The sequence below is a fragment of the Talaromyces marneffei genome, chromosome 1 (assembly GCF_009556855.1).
Source record: "Talaromyces marneffei chromosome 1, complete sequence".
NCBI lineage: Eukaryota > Fungi > Ascomycota > Eurotiomycetes > Eurotiales > Trichocomaceae > Talaromyces > Talaromyces marneffei.
The window spans coordinates 1,182,638-1,195,089 of NC_072348.1; the positions used below are offsets into that span (position 1 = coordinate 1,182,638).

Here is a 12,452-nt window from a genome sequence, read left to right on the forward strand (position 1 = left end):
ACTTCAACTTCTTTTTTCGCTTAGGAAAGTCAGTGGATGAGGGCTCTAGGGCAAGGCGGGCTAACTGGATGGGTTTGTGTGCGCGCTTTTCATTGGCTCGTTTAACGACCACGGACGGACACGCCAAGCCCACCGAAACTGGTTAGACTGGCGATGAGATCATGTGACGGGATCCAAGGGCTCAGAAATCAGGCACCCAGATCGGCCTGAATTTATTTGTCTTGTACTCCATAGTAACTGGTTACTAGTTAACTAGTCACTCCGTAGTTTCTTGTATCTGCTTTCACATCTAGCCTAGCGCCTACAGTCCTCCATACTTCGTGCTCCGTCCTTCAATTGAATCAATTCACCCCGTCGTGATGGACTACGCAGATGTTTCAATCGCAAGGCAATTCAATGTCGTGGAGTTCTATCGCCCAGACATACATAGTAAATAAAACCAACAAAAGCATTGCAAGCACTCATACGAGGGTCTTCATATTGAGTTGATAGGACTCTACATAGTATGACATGTCGGATCACGCCCGGCGTAAAACAACTAGCGCAAGTGCTCGGCATGCCGCGATTGGCTGCGCCTGCTGACTCAGCCGGTGTTTGTTGACCGTTGCCAGGCGGGAAGCCTCGTTGCTACAGAGAACGCTCAGAAACATCAACTCACACTGATTCGAGACCGCTCTATCACCGACTCTACCAGGCGTTGGGCCATCACACACTAACCCCAGCAGATGAGGTGGCATAGGACCACTCGCTCCACTAGTTACCACAGTTCGTGCTTGCCTTGACGCCATTGTTTTGGTCGTTGCCATACTACAGTAGTAGATAAACTTCCTGCTTGACCTCTGCCATCTATTCTTCCCTTGCCATACTCACGAGCCCTCCAACAACGGAGCCTTCATCTTCTTCATTCGCAAACATCTCAACGAATATTCACGATCGGTATTTCTTGTTGTGGTGTTTTGTGTGCTTAGCATTGCTCATTTGTTTTTGGCTTTTTCTGTCATGACCTTGCTTATCAACTGAGTCCTGTACATTCCTCAGTCCTCCCCACATTCCACAACGATTGAAGACCTTATCACAGCATATTCTACCTTCTACTATGGCAAGCGATACCGAGGCAGCTCCCAATGGGGCTATGGATCTTGTTGTCAAGAGCCATCATCAACACTCAAATTCCGAAATTGCAAAACTCAATATTCCTATGTGCGTGTTTTTCCCCATTGCAAGAACCCACAATTGAGATAGTCTTCTATCTCCACCGAAGACATAATGGAACTAATTCCAAGCCATAACACCTACAGGTGGGACAGTTCTGACCCCGAACGACGGCCACCACCTTTACCTATGAATCCCGGTGCTGGCAGCCCAAAAACACGATCAAACGCCTCTCCGGGCATCCAAGCGGTTACAGCAAGCCTCGCAGAAAAGATGCGCGAAAATGCTCCTAGCCCATACACGATAAACCCGATGCCTTCCAAATCATCTCCAGAAAAGTCCCTGGTCAAAGGGCAATACCACAGACGACTGCAGTCCCTTCAGCCAACGACTGATACACGAACTGAGTTCCGCAACTTTATCGAGAACAGATCACCAGAACGAAAGACACGATCGGCAATATTCAATGATGATTACCTGGACAAAAGTCCTACTCGTACAGGCACATCAGGATCACAAGACTCTGGTCGTGACTCGCCATCTCTTTATGTCTCCAATCGCTACCTTTCGAAACCTATAATAGGCGAGAATACCCCAACTTCAGCTACCATGCTGGCGTTACAGAATATGCAGCTCCCTGGAGACGAACTTAAATCAGTTCAAGTGTCAGTGTCAAAACCGGCCACAGCCACATCGCTGCCCGAAAGCAGTTTGTCGGAGCAGATCCAGAGCTTAACGGAAATTGCTACAAGCCTGCAGAAAGAGATGACAAGTCTGACGAGACGAAGTAAGGATAATGCTACTGACTTGCTAAGCTTGAAAGCGGCTACAAATGCGCGCGACGAGGATATACGAAAGAGTATCCGAGATTTGGCCAACAACATTAGCTCCAAGCTCCTGGATCCCGACAGTGCGAGTACAAGGTCTGGAGCCTTTGGATCTGTGAGGAGTGGATATAGTATTGATAGCAAGCCATTCGACAGCCCACCAGACCACCGAAAATCATTTACTCTTCCTCGTGTAGCCAGCCCTTCAAGCTTCGCTGCAGCTTTGGAGCGCGACCTTTGTGGATCTCCTGCGCCTATTAGTGACGGCTCTGCGAGCATTGCACTGCTGGAAAAGGTGCTACGTGAAATGGCCACCAAAGAAGCCCAAGAAAAGCTGTTGGAACTTGTCGACGAAGTGAAAAAGAGGCCTGCCAAGGATGGAAGCACCAAGGAGGCTGATCAGAACGTCACAAAAATGCTTGAACAAATCCTCAACCATGTCAAGGAGAATCCAACGAATCGAGCCCTGGTACGATCTGGCGCTCAAGGATCTACCTCTCCAGAACACACGCGATCCGGCCCAATCGTTCTTAGCCAGGACTCGAATGGGGCTGAGAAAAGTGCCCTCAGTGAAGATATTATCGGTCTTCTCAACAGGATCAAGCATAGTGTCGCTGAAGGCGGCGGTCTGACAAGTGAAGTCAAAGCACTTGTGCGTGAGCTACGAGGAGAAGTCTTGGGCATGGGACGAGAAATCGGCCGAAAACTCGAAGAAGCCGCAACATCCAAGTCTGAGGAAGATATTCCACAAACTCTGGGAGCAGATGAAGTTGCAGAAATCGTTCGCGCCGGGCTCGCTGAATTGAAGGAGCAAATGTATTCCATGATTCAGGAACATCAGCAGACCCTATCGACTTCGTTGACTCGCAGTGGCGCCGATGCAGACGAAGTTTTTACTGCTGTTCGGTCTGCCTTAGACGAATACTCTCCACAGCATCTGAACGCTCCAGCACCGAGCACTGTGGGCATGGATAAGGAAGACATTCTTGAAGCAGTCAGGGAGGCTTGGGAGGTAAATAAACCGGAAATTGAACTGCAAAATTTTGGCCTGGAGCGGGAAGAAATTCTTGAATGTCTCACTGAAGGGTTGAAAGCTTACCAGCCCAAGCATGAGGAGGCAGTGACTTACGACCAGGTTCTGGCTGCTGTTCAGGCTGGAATGCAGAGCTTTGTCCCGCCACCTATTGAAGCACCACCAGCAATTACCCGTGAAGAAGTTGCAGAAGCAGTCAAAGACTGCCTGGAATCCTTCGAATTGACCATTCCCGAGCCCAACATCACGAAGGAAGACATTTATGCGGCAGTATCGGAAGCGATGGACAATCAACAACGCGCACTCCCTTCCATGCAAGACACACCTAAGATTACTCGTGACGACGTGTTCGAAGCCGTAGCAGAGGCCTTGGGCCGGTCGACATTAGCAGAGTCTCTGAATGCTGCTGGTCTTACCCGTGATGATGTTTATGGTGCTGTTGTTGAAGCTATGGCTGGTCAAAGGGCACTTCCTATGGATGAACATCTGCCTCAGCTTACTCGTGACGACGTGTTTGAAGCTGTAGCGCAGTCTCTAAATGTTGCTGGGCTGACCCGTGACGATGTTCATGTTGCTGTCGCTGAAGCTATGGCTGGCCAACGAGGGCTTCCTACAGACGAAGATATGCCAAAACTCACTCGTGATGACGTCTTCGAAGCCGTAACAGAGGCAATGGCTCGCTCAACATTAGCGGAGTCTCTGGCTGGTACTGGCCTCACCCGCGATGATGTCCATGGCGCTGTCGTTGAAGCCATGGTTGGCCAGCGAGCGATCACACAAGACGAAACAGACACTGGATTATCACGAGATGATGTCTTTAATGCGGTGACGGAGGGCCTGGCGGCGCACTTCGCAGCTGCCAAAGAAATGGGCGAATCATCCGTGACTCGAGAAGATGTCGTGCAAGTGATTAATGATGCTTTGGCTGCTCACTCTAGTGCTCTGATTACACAGGAACCACCTTTGACGCGAGAAGACATCGTCAGTGCAATCTCGGAAGGTTTAGTCAACCAGAGCTCTATCAGTCGAGAAATCGAACTGAACAAGGACGACTTATTTGAAGCTGTGGCTTCTGGCCTTCATGAAGCAGCAGCTTCTTCTCAACTGAACGTCGGAGATCAAATCATTGACCGCCTTCGCGACCTGGTTCAGGATATGAAAGATGAGTTCAAGCAATATTCGGTGCCGAGCGGACACGACGCTGAACAAGTACTGGATTCCGTGAAAGATGGACTACAAGTACTCCGAACTGATATTGAGTCTTATGTCGACAAGGCTGCAGATGTTACTGGCAAAGAAGAAATAATATCCACCGTCAAAGAAGGCTTCCGATTGTTACAAGCTGATCTTGAGCATTCTATCAACGAAGCAGCTCTTCGAAACTCCAGTTCTCGCGGAAATCCGGATACCCCCGAACTTCTTGACGCTATGGAGAAGGAATTCGAACACCTGCGCTCAACACTCAGTGGTTTACTGATCCGCACTGAGACTTCAGGCGACAAAGCTGAAATACTCGATGCAATCCATGAGATTGGTACTGGCACGAGGAATGAAGTGGACACTACCAAACTTGTTCAAGCCGTTCGAGAAGAGTTTGAGAATATTCGGGACTCCATTGGCATGAGTTTGGTCAAGTCCGAGTCATCTGAGAAGGACGACATTATCTCAGCCCTGCGTGAAAGCTTTGAGAACCTTCAAGCAGAGACGATGCAAAAGCGTGATGGCAACGAAAGCTCATTTTCAAGTACTAGCGAGTTACTTGAAGCCTTTAACGACGGCGTCGATACCATCCGAGCAGACTTGGAAACACTGATTCACAAGTCAGATGAGCAGAGCAGTTCTGAGGTTCTTGATGCATTGAAAGAAGGATTGGAGTCCATTAAATTCGAGATGGAGGCTTTGAGAACGTCTCAGAAAGAGTTCGAGGAGACATCGACTACCCGCGGTCAAGAATTAATACTTGCCAACGAAAGCAACATCAGCAACGACATCGAAAGCCTCAAGGTCTTGATTACGCAGCTACAGATAAAGGTTGAATCGATAGAAGCCAATCAAGCGCCTGCTCCACCATCAGAACATACCTTGAAAAGGGAGCACCTCGATGAGGTTTTGTCAGCCGTGCGAGATGTTCATGGATCTGTGGCTGAATCCAATACTCGCAGAGAGGATGCAGAGATCATTGAGACTCTTCTGCGAGACACAGTCGCCAGATTTGATGAGATAAATATCCCTCCAACTGAGGATCTTGCCAAAGCGGAACAAGTCATGAATGTGGAAGTAGTCGTTTCAGAACTGAAGGATGCCATCGCTGAAGTTGCTGCTCGCCTTGAAACAGAGAGCTGCACCAAGGCTGATTTTGGTACGCTTGAGACTCTTCTGAAAGACTTGTGGGTTGCTGTGGAGGAGTCGAAAAGCCAGGCCAAGGATATCCCAGAAGGAGAGGAAGCGCCGGAGCCGGTCGTCAAGAGTGATCTTCAAACGGTGGAAGCAATGATTTTTGAAGTCAAGACTAGTATCGAAGAGTTGAAGCTTCCCGACGTCGAGACGCTCCCTGCAAAATCAGATATTGAAGCACTTTCGGAGCTTATCAATGCATTCAAGGAGAAAGTCGATACAGAATCAGAGTTGACTGCCCAGGCCTTTGAAGCACGCAAAGTCGAGCATGGAGGTTTGGCCGAAAAGATTGAAGAGGCCAAGGTTGTTGTTGCCGATCTTCGTGAGGAGCTCAAGAGCAAACTTGATGGGAGCGAGGAGGGCTTGTCGGAACTGAAGACCCTTCTAGAAGGTCTGGCAGTGTCTTCCGGGGCTTTCACAACCGTCGAGAGCGTCAAAGAACTCAGTGACCTCATTAATAGGGAGTTTGAACGTGCACGAGGAGAACAGGAAGTAACCAAACTCGAAACAGAGGAACGAGATGCAGCAATCATGGTCAAACAAGACGAAGCTCGTGCCACGATCGTAGCAGATCTGGAGAAGAAAGTGGATGAACGAGTCGACCATATCTTGTCGAAGTATGACGAATTGCAAGAAAGTCTCGACAAGAAGTTCTCCGAAACAGAAGAACGACACTCGGTGAATGTTGAACACCTGACAAGCACAAAGGGTCTTGCGGAGGACATCAAATTGATCATTGGTGCTATGGGCAACAGCGTCACTGAGTCTTGCGAGCGCATGGGCGATGATACCAAGACACTCTTCACCAAGATCAGCGAATCGTACGACAAGATGGAAGAGATGCACAATGAGATTAAGGAGTTTAACGAACTGTCCAAGGCCGAGTTGGAGAAAACCTCGGCTGCGACAGATCGAGTAGAAGGCCAAATCCTGGAATATCATCCTCAAATCCTTGGTGCCATCAAAGACATTCTTATGCTTGTTGGACAGCATTACGAGCACTCTCAAAAGACAAATGAGGAGCTGAGTAGAAATCTTTCTGCTATTCCTGCTACAATCCCGACAATGCTTCCTGCTCTTCTTCCAGCTCCACCAGAGCCTCGAGAGATTATCATTCCGGACAAGTATGATGATACTGAGCTACATTCTAAGCTTGACTTGATCATGAACCATGCGGAGAGCACTAAGAACATTATACCGGAGAAGTACGACGATTCTGAGCTACGTTCTAAGCTCGACATGATAATGAGCCATACCGAGAGCGCCAAGAACCTCATACCTGAAAAGTATGATGATAGCGAGCTCCACTCCAAGCTTGACATGATCATGAGTCATGCTGAGAACACCAGCAAGACGATGGCAGGCATGGATAAACTGGATCAAATACATGAGAAGGTTATGGAGACCTCACGTGAGATTACTGAGATGGTCGCAACACAATCTCGTCTTGTTATCGAAGATTATGAGCGAAAGAAGCGAGAGGCTGAAGATGCTGCCTATGCTCTTGAGAGAAGACTTGCTCAGAAGGAGAAAGTGGAATCCGAGATTCTCAGCTTGAATGACGAAAAAGAATCACTCCTCAAAATCATCCAGGCCATGAAGACTGAGAAGGAGCAGCTCACGAAGCAGAACACAAAACTCGGGAAAGAACTCCACGGATTAGAAACTGCTCTCGACATTCGACAACACGAAATGGAGCTCTTTGAGGAGCGCGCACAAGGTCTCGAAAAGCGAATTCTCGCAGGTGTTTTCGATCACGCTAGAACCATGCTTTTGAAGGAAAGCGGACGAGGCAAGAGCCGCATGAGCCTCCGACGCATTCCCAGCTATGGCAGCAACGCTACAAGAACTAGTCGTGCTACCAGTCGTGCTACCAGTACCAACGGCGCAGCCAAAGATACTCGCAGTCTGGTCAGCAATGGCGTGGAGATGGGTTTGAAACGCCGCCAGCCAGCTAAAAACCCAGCATATAACGGGTCTACCGTGTCATCCAATGGTGGCAAGGAACGTCGAATTCTCAGTCTCAGCCATGTCACTGGTAACAGGGGCCCTACTGATCGTCACGTCACAGCACCCGTCGGCACTAGTGGACTGACCAACCTCAAGCGCAGCCACTCGGTTCGGTCCAATCTCCCATCGCGCAAAACATCCTGGGGCACGTCTAGAGACTTTGAGGCTAACAAAGAGAATGAGAGCTTCCTAGAAGAAGATGAGTCATTCAGTGTTGCTCATAGCGACGCGGGAACTGAGCGGACAGCCGATACAGGTCATTATTTAGAAAGTGTCAGCCATGACAGTGAAAGTACTATCTCAGCCAGCCGTCAGCCCAGCTATGCCAGCACAACTAACGGTCTAGTTGCGGAACACAATGGATCCATTATAGAAGAAGATTGCGAGGAGGAAGATCAGGTCGAGCACAATCATCAATCATATGAGAAATCCGAGCACTCTGATGCAGAAGCTCCAGAAGACGATGATGAAGATGTTGACGATGAAGGCGATTATCAAACCACTATTGACGAGCACGAAGAGCACTCTGCGTTTGAAGAAGATCTATCCGACCTCGAGACACCACCCGGAATCAAGATTCCAGGCCAGAATGACAGCGGTCTAGGAAGCGATATCCAGCGTCCTATCAATGTCTAGAACCGCTCGACCCGATTTTAGTTCTGTTCCTGTTTCCAAAAATGTTTTGATTGCTTTTGATTGTTTAAATTGAGCGAAAAGATTGATGTTTAGTTTCCTATTGATACCTCTCTGAGCACGATTGTCTGGATAGCCGGGCAATCTTTTTTGGTTTATTTTTGTATTTCATTTTCTTTATTATGTCTCTCTTTTGTTGGAATGACTTTATGGAGTATTGCGCTTAGTTTACTAGCCCTGCAAATGATAATGACAATGACCTGATCATTCATATTAGTTGTACTAGAACTTTCGTAGTGGAAATAAGCAGCGGTCCGTGCAACTAGTATGTCACATAATACATAATATCTCTCGTGTCTGCTCTACCCATGGTGACCTCTACGTAGTATACGTAGTAGAACACCACAATAGACCTTTCAAGAATATTGTTTCTATTCCAAGTAAAATAACAGTATCAGGTATGGTATGTTAAGATATGCTTCCATTCCCGAGGCCGTTCGTATGACTTGTACGCCAGCAATATAGCTGGTCGCGTGACTGGGTCAGCTTCATCGTCATCGCAGCAATCTCGAATCTCGTCTTAGACTCGCCACGCTGTCAGCACGCGAATCCAACTGACGATTTTCCACAAATAGAATAACAATCCAAATACTAGATTCGTTGCCAAGTGCTGCCTTGAGCTTGGAACCTTGATTGATACAACAACCGACCTGATTGGCTGCGAGCGTCCCAACGCATCGACGGCAGCCTCGGCCTCTGATAGATAAAGGTCAAACTTCCTTTGCCCTCCTGCTTCATTTCCCCCGTTCTCGAGTCTGAGTGTGACCTCAACATTTGTTTGAGTCAGGAGGATGTTTCTTTCTTCTCGGTATTTATTTTAATAAAATCTTTTATCCTTTGTGACTCTTCTCCCTTTCTACCCGGTCGAACGTCGATAAGCCATGTTCCTCGTGTAGCCAACACAAACGTTTCCATAGCCATCGACCAGCCTCATCATTGCCTTCCCAGGTAAGACCTGGCACAATGCTCGATCCATTCCCCCCTCCACCGGTCTGGCTCCAGGACCTCGTTACCCCCTGGGCCGAATGCCTACGCCTATACACGCTACCCTACCACATCCACGAAGTCGTCTTGGCCTTCGCATTCTACCAACTCATCCATTCCTACATCTCGCCATGGCTATCCGCTTTATTATTTCCTCGACACTACCCGCAACTCCCGAAACGTACCCGCTTGAACTGGGATATCCACGTCGTCTCGTTGGTGCAGAGTGTTCTTATCAATGTCGTAGCGCTCTGGGTTATGTTTGCGGATGAAGAAAGGAAGAGGATGAACATCGATGAGCGTGTGCATGGATATACCGGTGGCAGTGGGCTCGTAGAAGCTCTCGCTACGGGTTATTTTATTTATGACATTATCGTCAGTACATTATACATCAAGCTGTTTGGGATTGGCATGCTGTTTCATGCCATCAGCGCTTTGTGCGTGTTTAGTCTCGGATTTGTGAGTCCCCTGCCTCTCTCTCAACCTACACCCTTAAAGCCGGTCTAATATTGGGATTTCTATGCAGAGACCGTTCGTCAATTACTATGCCCCGACCTTCATCCTCTACGAGCTCTCCAGCCCATTCCTCAATATTCACTGGTTCTTGGACAAGGTCAACATGACCGGCAGCAAACTACAATGGTACAATGGCATGATGCTTCTGATCGTCTTCTTCTCCTGCCGTCTCGTCTGGGGTACATGGCAATCAGTCATTGTCTACGGAGACATGTGGCACGCATTCAAACAGAGTCGTTTGATGACGCATTCACCATTCATGGACGGGATTACCACCAACGCCCCTGTCTTCAGGCTCGGTGAAGGGGCCGCTCTGTGCGCAGATGAAAGCTGCCTCCGAGCCAACGTTGAAATTTCGCGGTTCGCTCACCATTTCACTGACGTCTCACTCCCGCAGTGGCTGCCAATTGCGTACGTCATTGCGAACCTGATCCTCAACTCGCTCAATTTCTACTGGTTCTCGCAAATGATTGAAGCAGTCCTGAAACGATTCCGTCAACAACCCGCCGAGAAGGAGGCTGGCTTGGTGATTCCCAAAGAACCTTCCTATGTTTTGGATGCAGCTGAGAAATTGGAGAAGGAGCAGGGATATTTCGAGACCGGGGATGGTGCTGAGCTCGCAGTTCCTGCTGCGACGGGTGTTGATACCATAGAAAGGGGAGATTCGTCGTTGAAACAGCGCAAAATGGCTGTTGCGTAATGACTGAGGTTACTCACTCAGTAATGATTAGGTTTTTGCTTAAATTATTGTTAGCGGGGTAAGAAACTACAAGAGCTATAGATATAGCACGTCTGGGCAGTGCATCGGTCAAGTGTTGTATTGTCCGTTTACTTGAAAGAACCATTTGTATTTTATATTCATTCATGAATTGATTAGAATTCCATATCTTAAACATAAACAGACAACTAATAAAAGTAATCCACACATATTGCGCGCCCAAACTACCTGGCCATAACAGAAAGAAAGAGATAAGAGGTCGTTTGCAATACCATCAATAAAAGTACACCCAAAATGCCGCAGATCTATCGATACACGGTATTAGCCTCTGGACGAGCAAGCATGTACCGCACCGCTTCTCTCGCCACAGGCGCATTCCAAGCACTATTCTCACCACCCCGTCTAAACTCAGGACCACTGCCATCCTCACCACCACCACGAACTGCCTCTCCAAGAATGGTCTCCAGATCCCGGCGTTGGGAGCCGAGCCAGCGACGCACAAAGTTCGCGGGATCCCGGCTGAGGGCAGTGTAGAAGGAGTGGCGCGCCTTGGAGTGCGTGATCGCCTGGATGATGATGGCCAGCCGGTCGTCGAGGTCGCTGATGTGGCGGAGTGAAGTGGTGTATTGTGGGTTTGTGGTGAGGGCGACCATCTTTTGGAGGAGGGTATCATCCATTGCGACGCGGATGTCGTAGACTGTGGGTGTTGGGTTATTGTGGAATTCTTGATCCACGCGGATTGTGTAGGGAAGCTTGATAGGATCGAGGGGGGAGGTGAGGTTTGAGATACTGTCAACCACTGCAGGAAAAAATATGTGTTCGCGACCGAAGATCTATCGAGCGGTTAGCAAGTTTGAAAATCTTCGAATATTTGCAGGGGTGTCACTACATTTCTCAATCTCGCATCACAGCGAACTAGACGTTTTTCGTGATCCTCTTGCAGTCCCTTGACTTGGACATAATCCCAGAAAGCAGAGATAATCTCACTCCTTGTAGCTTCTTCAAGATCAATAACCTCCTGAAGCTCCTGGCTCACCTTCAACCGTTCGGGCTGCTCATCTCGGACTAGAGTCAAGGTGATATTGACATTTTCCTGGGCTGTGCGGGAGAACGAGATTTCATCAAAATCAGCAGAAGGTGGTAATGATACAACAGTCGGTGGAATCTGAGGTTTTGTCCATACTATAGGCGACAGATCGGCATCCTTTGCATTGTGCGTCTTGTCGAAGTCGATTGTGATGGATTTGAAGAAATGCGACAGTTTCTGTCGTGAGCGTTGTCGCTTTTTTGATTTGGGTTTTTCGGCGTCTTCGCCACCTTCACCTCCCCCAGCTTCTTCTTCCACCTCCTCTTCGGAATCGCTGTCCTCGCCAGGGACCGTCACATCAGGACTACCATCCTCCAAAAGTCTGCCTTCGATTCGTACTTTGTACTGGCCCGCCCCAGGTGCATTAGTGTTTCCATTCTGTTCGCCCTTTTGCCAATCCTGTCCCTCGACCGTATTCGATATCCAGAGACGCAAAGTCCTATAGTGTTTAACCGATCGGCCCAACGAATCTTGAATATCCAGCCTCTTTCTGACCATGGATGAATCCAGACGCTTCTCTATGTTTTGTAGCTTCTTGTACTCTTGCACTCCATCGCCAATGACATAATCCTCGATGCCATCTGGCATGTTTTTTTCGGTGGGTTTTCGGCTACGCCGTATATGGGCTTCGTTGACTGGAGGCATACCGCGTTGGTGAGCTGCTGCTGCGGCCGCCATGTATTGAGGATGAGCGACTTGTTGATGAGGCATGGGCACACCGGGACCTATCACAGTAAACAAACATTAGTCTTCAATTCATTGGCCCACGTAGTCTGATGTGCTCAGATAAATTATACCTGGAACTGGAGCTCCGCGACGAGGTGCGGCCGGTGAGCGTTGCGCGGCCTGAGGGTAGCCACGAGGATAATTGGGCTGCATGGGGGCGTTCATAGCCATGTTGGTGGTTCGTAGTTAGCGTCGCACAGCCAAATAATAATACCTCTTCGATGATAGCGGTGGCAGTAAGAGTCGAGACAAGTGGTTGGCAGACAGACCAATACAACGATGCGTTGAAGTCGCGATGAACTTCCACGGCGG

At 48.7% G+C, this 12,452-nt stretch overlaps 3 protein-coding genes across 3 annotated transcripts; 2 read left to right on the plus strand and 1 right to left on the minus strand.

Moving 5' to 3' along the window:
• Positions 1 to 1,096: 1,096 nt before the first annotated feature.
• EYB26_000434 (uncharacterized protein) lies at positions 1,097 to 8,052 on the plus strand (the record flags this gene model as incomplete). Its single annotated transcript, XM_054259750.1, has 2 exons — positions 1,097 to 1,200; positions 1,299 to 8,052. 2 exons carry the CDS (start codon positions 1,097 to 1,099, stop codon positions 8,050 to 8,052), a joined length of 6,858 nt encoding a protein of 2,285 aa, XP_054115725.1.
• A 1,020-nt stretch (positions 8,053 to 9,072) lies between these two features.
• On the plus strand, positions 9,073 to 10,309 carry EYB26_000435 (uncharacterized protein; the record flags this gene model as incomplete). Its single annotated transcript, XM_054259751.1, has 2 exons — positions 9,073 to 9,552; positions 9,620 to 10,309. The coding sequence occupies 2 exons, from the start codon at positions 9,073 to 9,075 to the stop codon at positions 10,307 to 10,309; spliced, it is 1,170 nt and encodes a 389-aa protein (XP_054115726.1).
• Positions 10,310 to 10,632: 323 nt separating this feature from the next.
• Positions 10,633 to 12,311, minus strand: EYB26_000436 (uncharacterized protein; the record flags this gene model as incomplete). The annotated part of the gene is made up of 3 exons (XM_054259752.1): positions 10,633 to 11,160; positions 11,217 to 12,139; positions 12,212 to 12,311. 3 exons carry the CDS (start codon positions 12,309 to 12,311, stop codon positions 10,633 to 10,635), a joined length of 1,551 nt encoding a protein of 516 aa, XP_054115727.1.
• Positions 12,312 to 12,452: the final 141 nt, after the last annotated feature.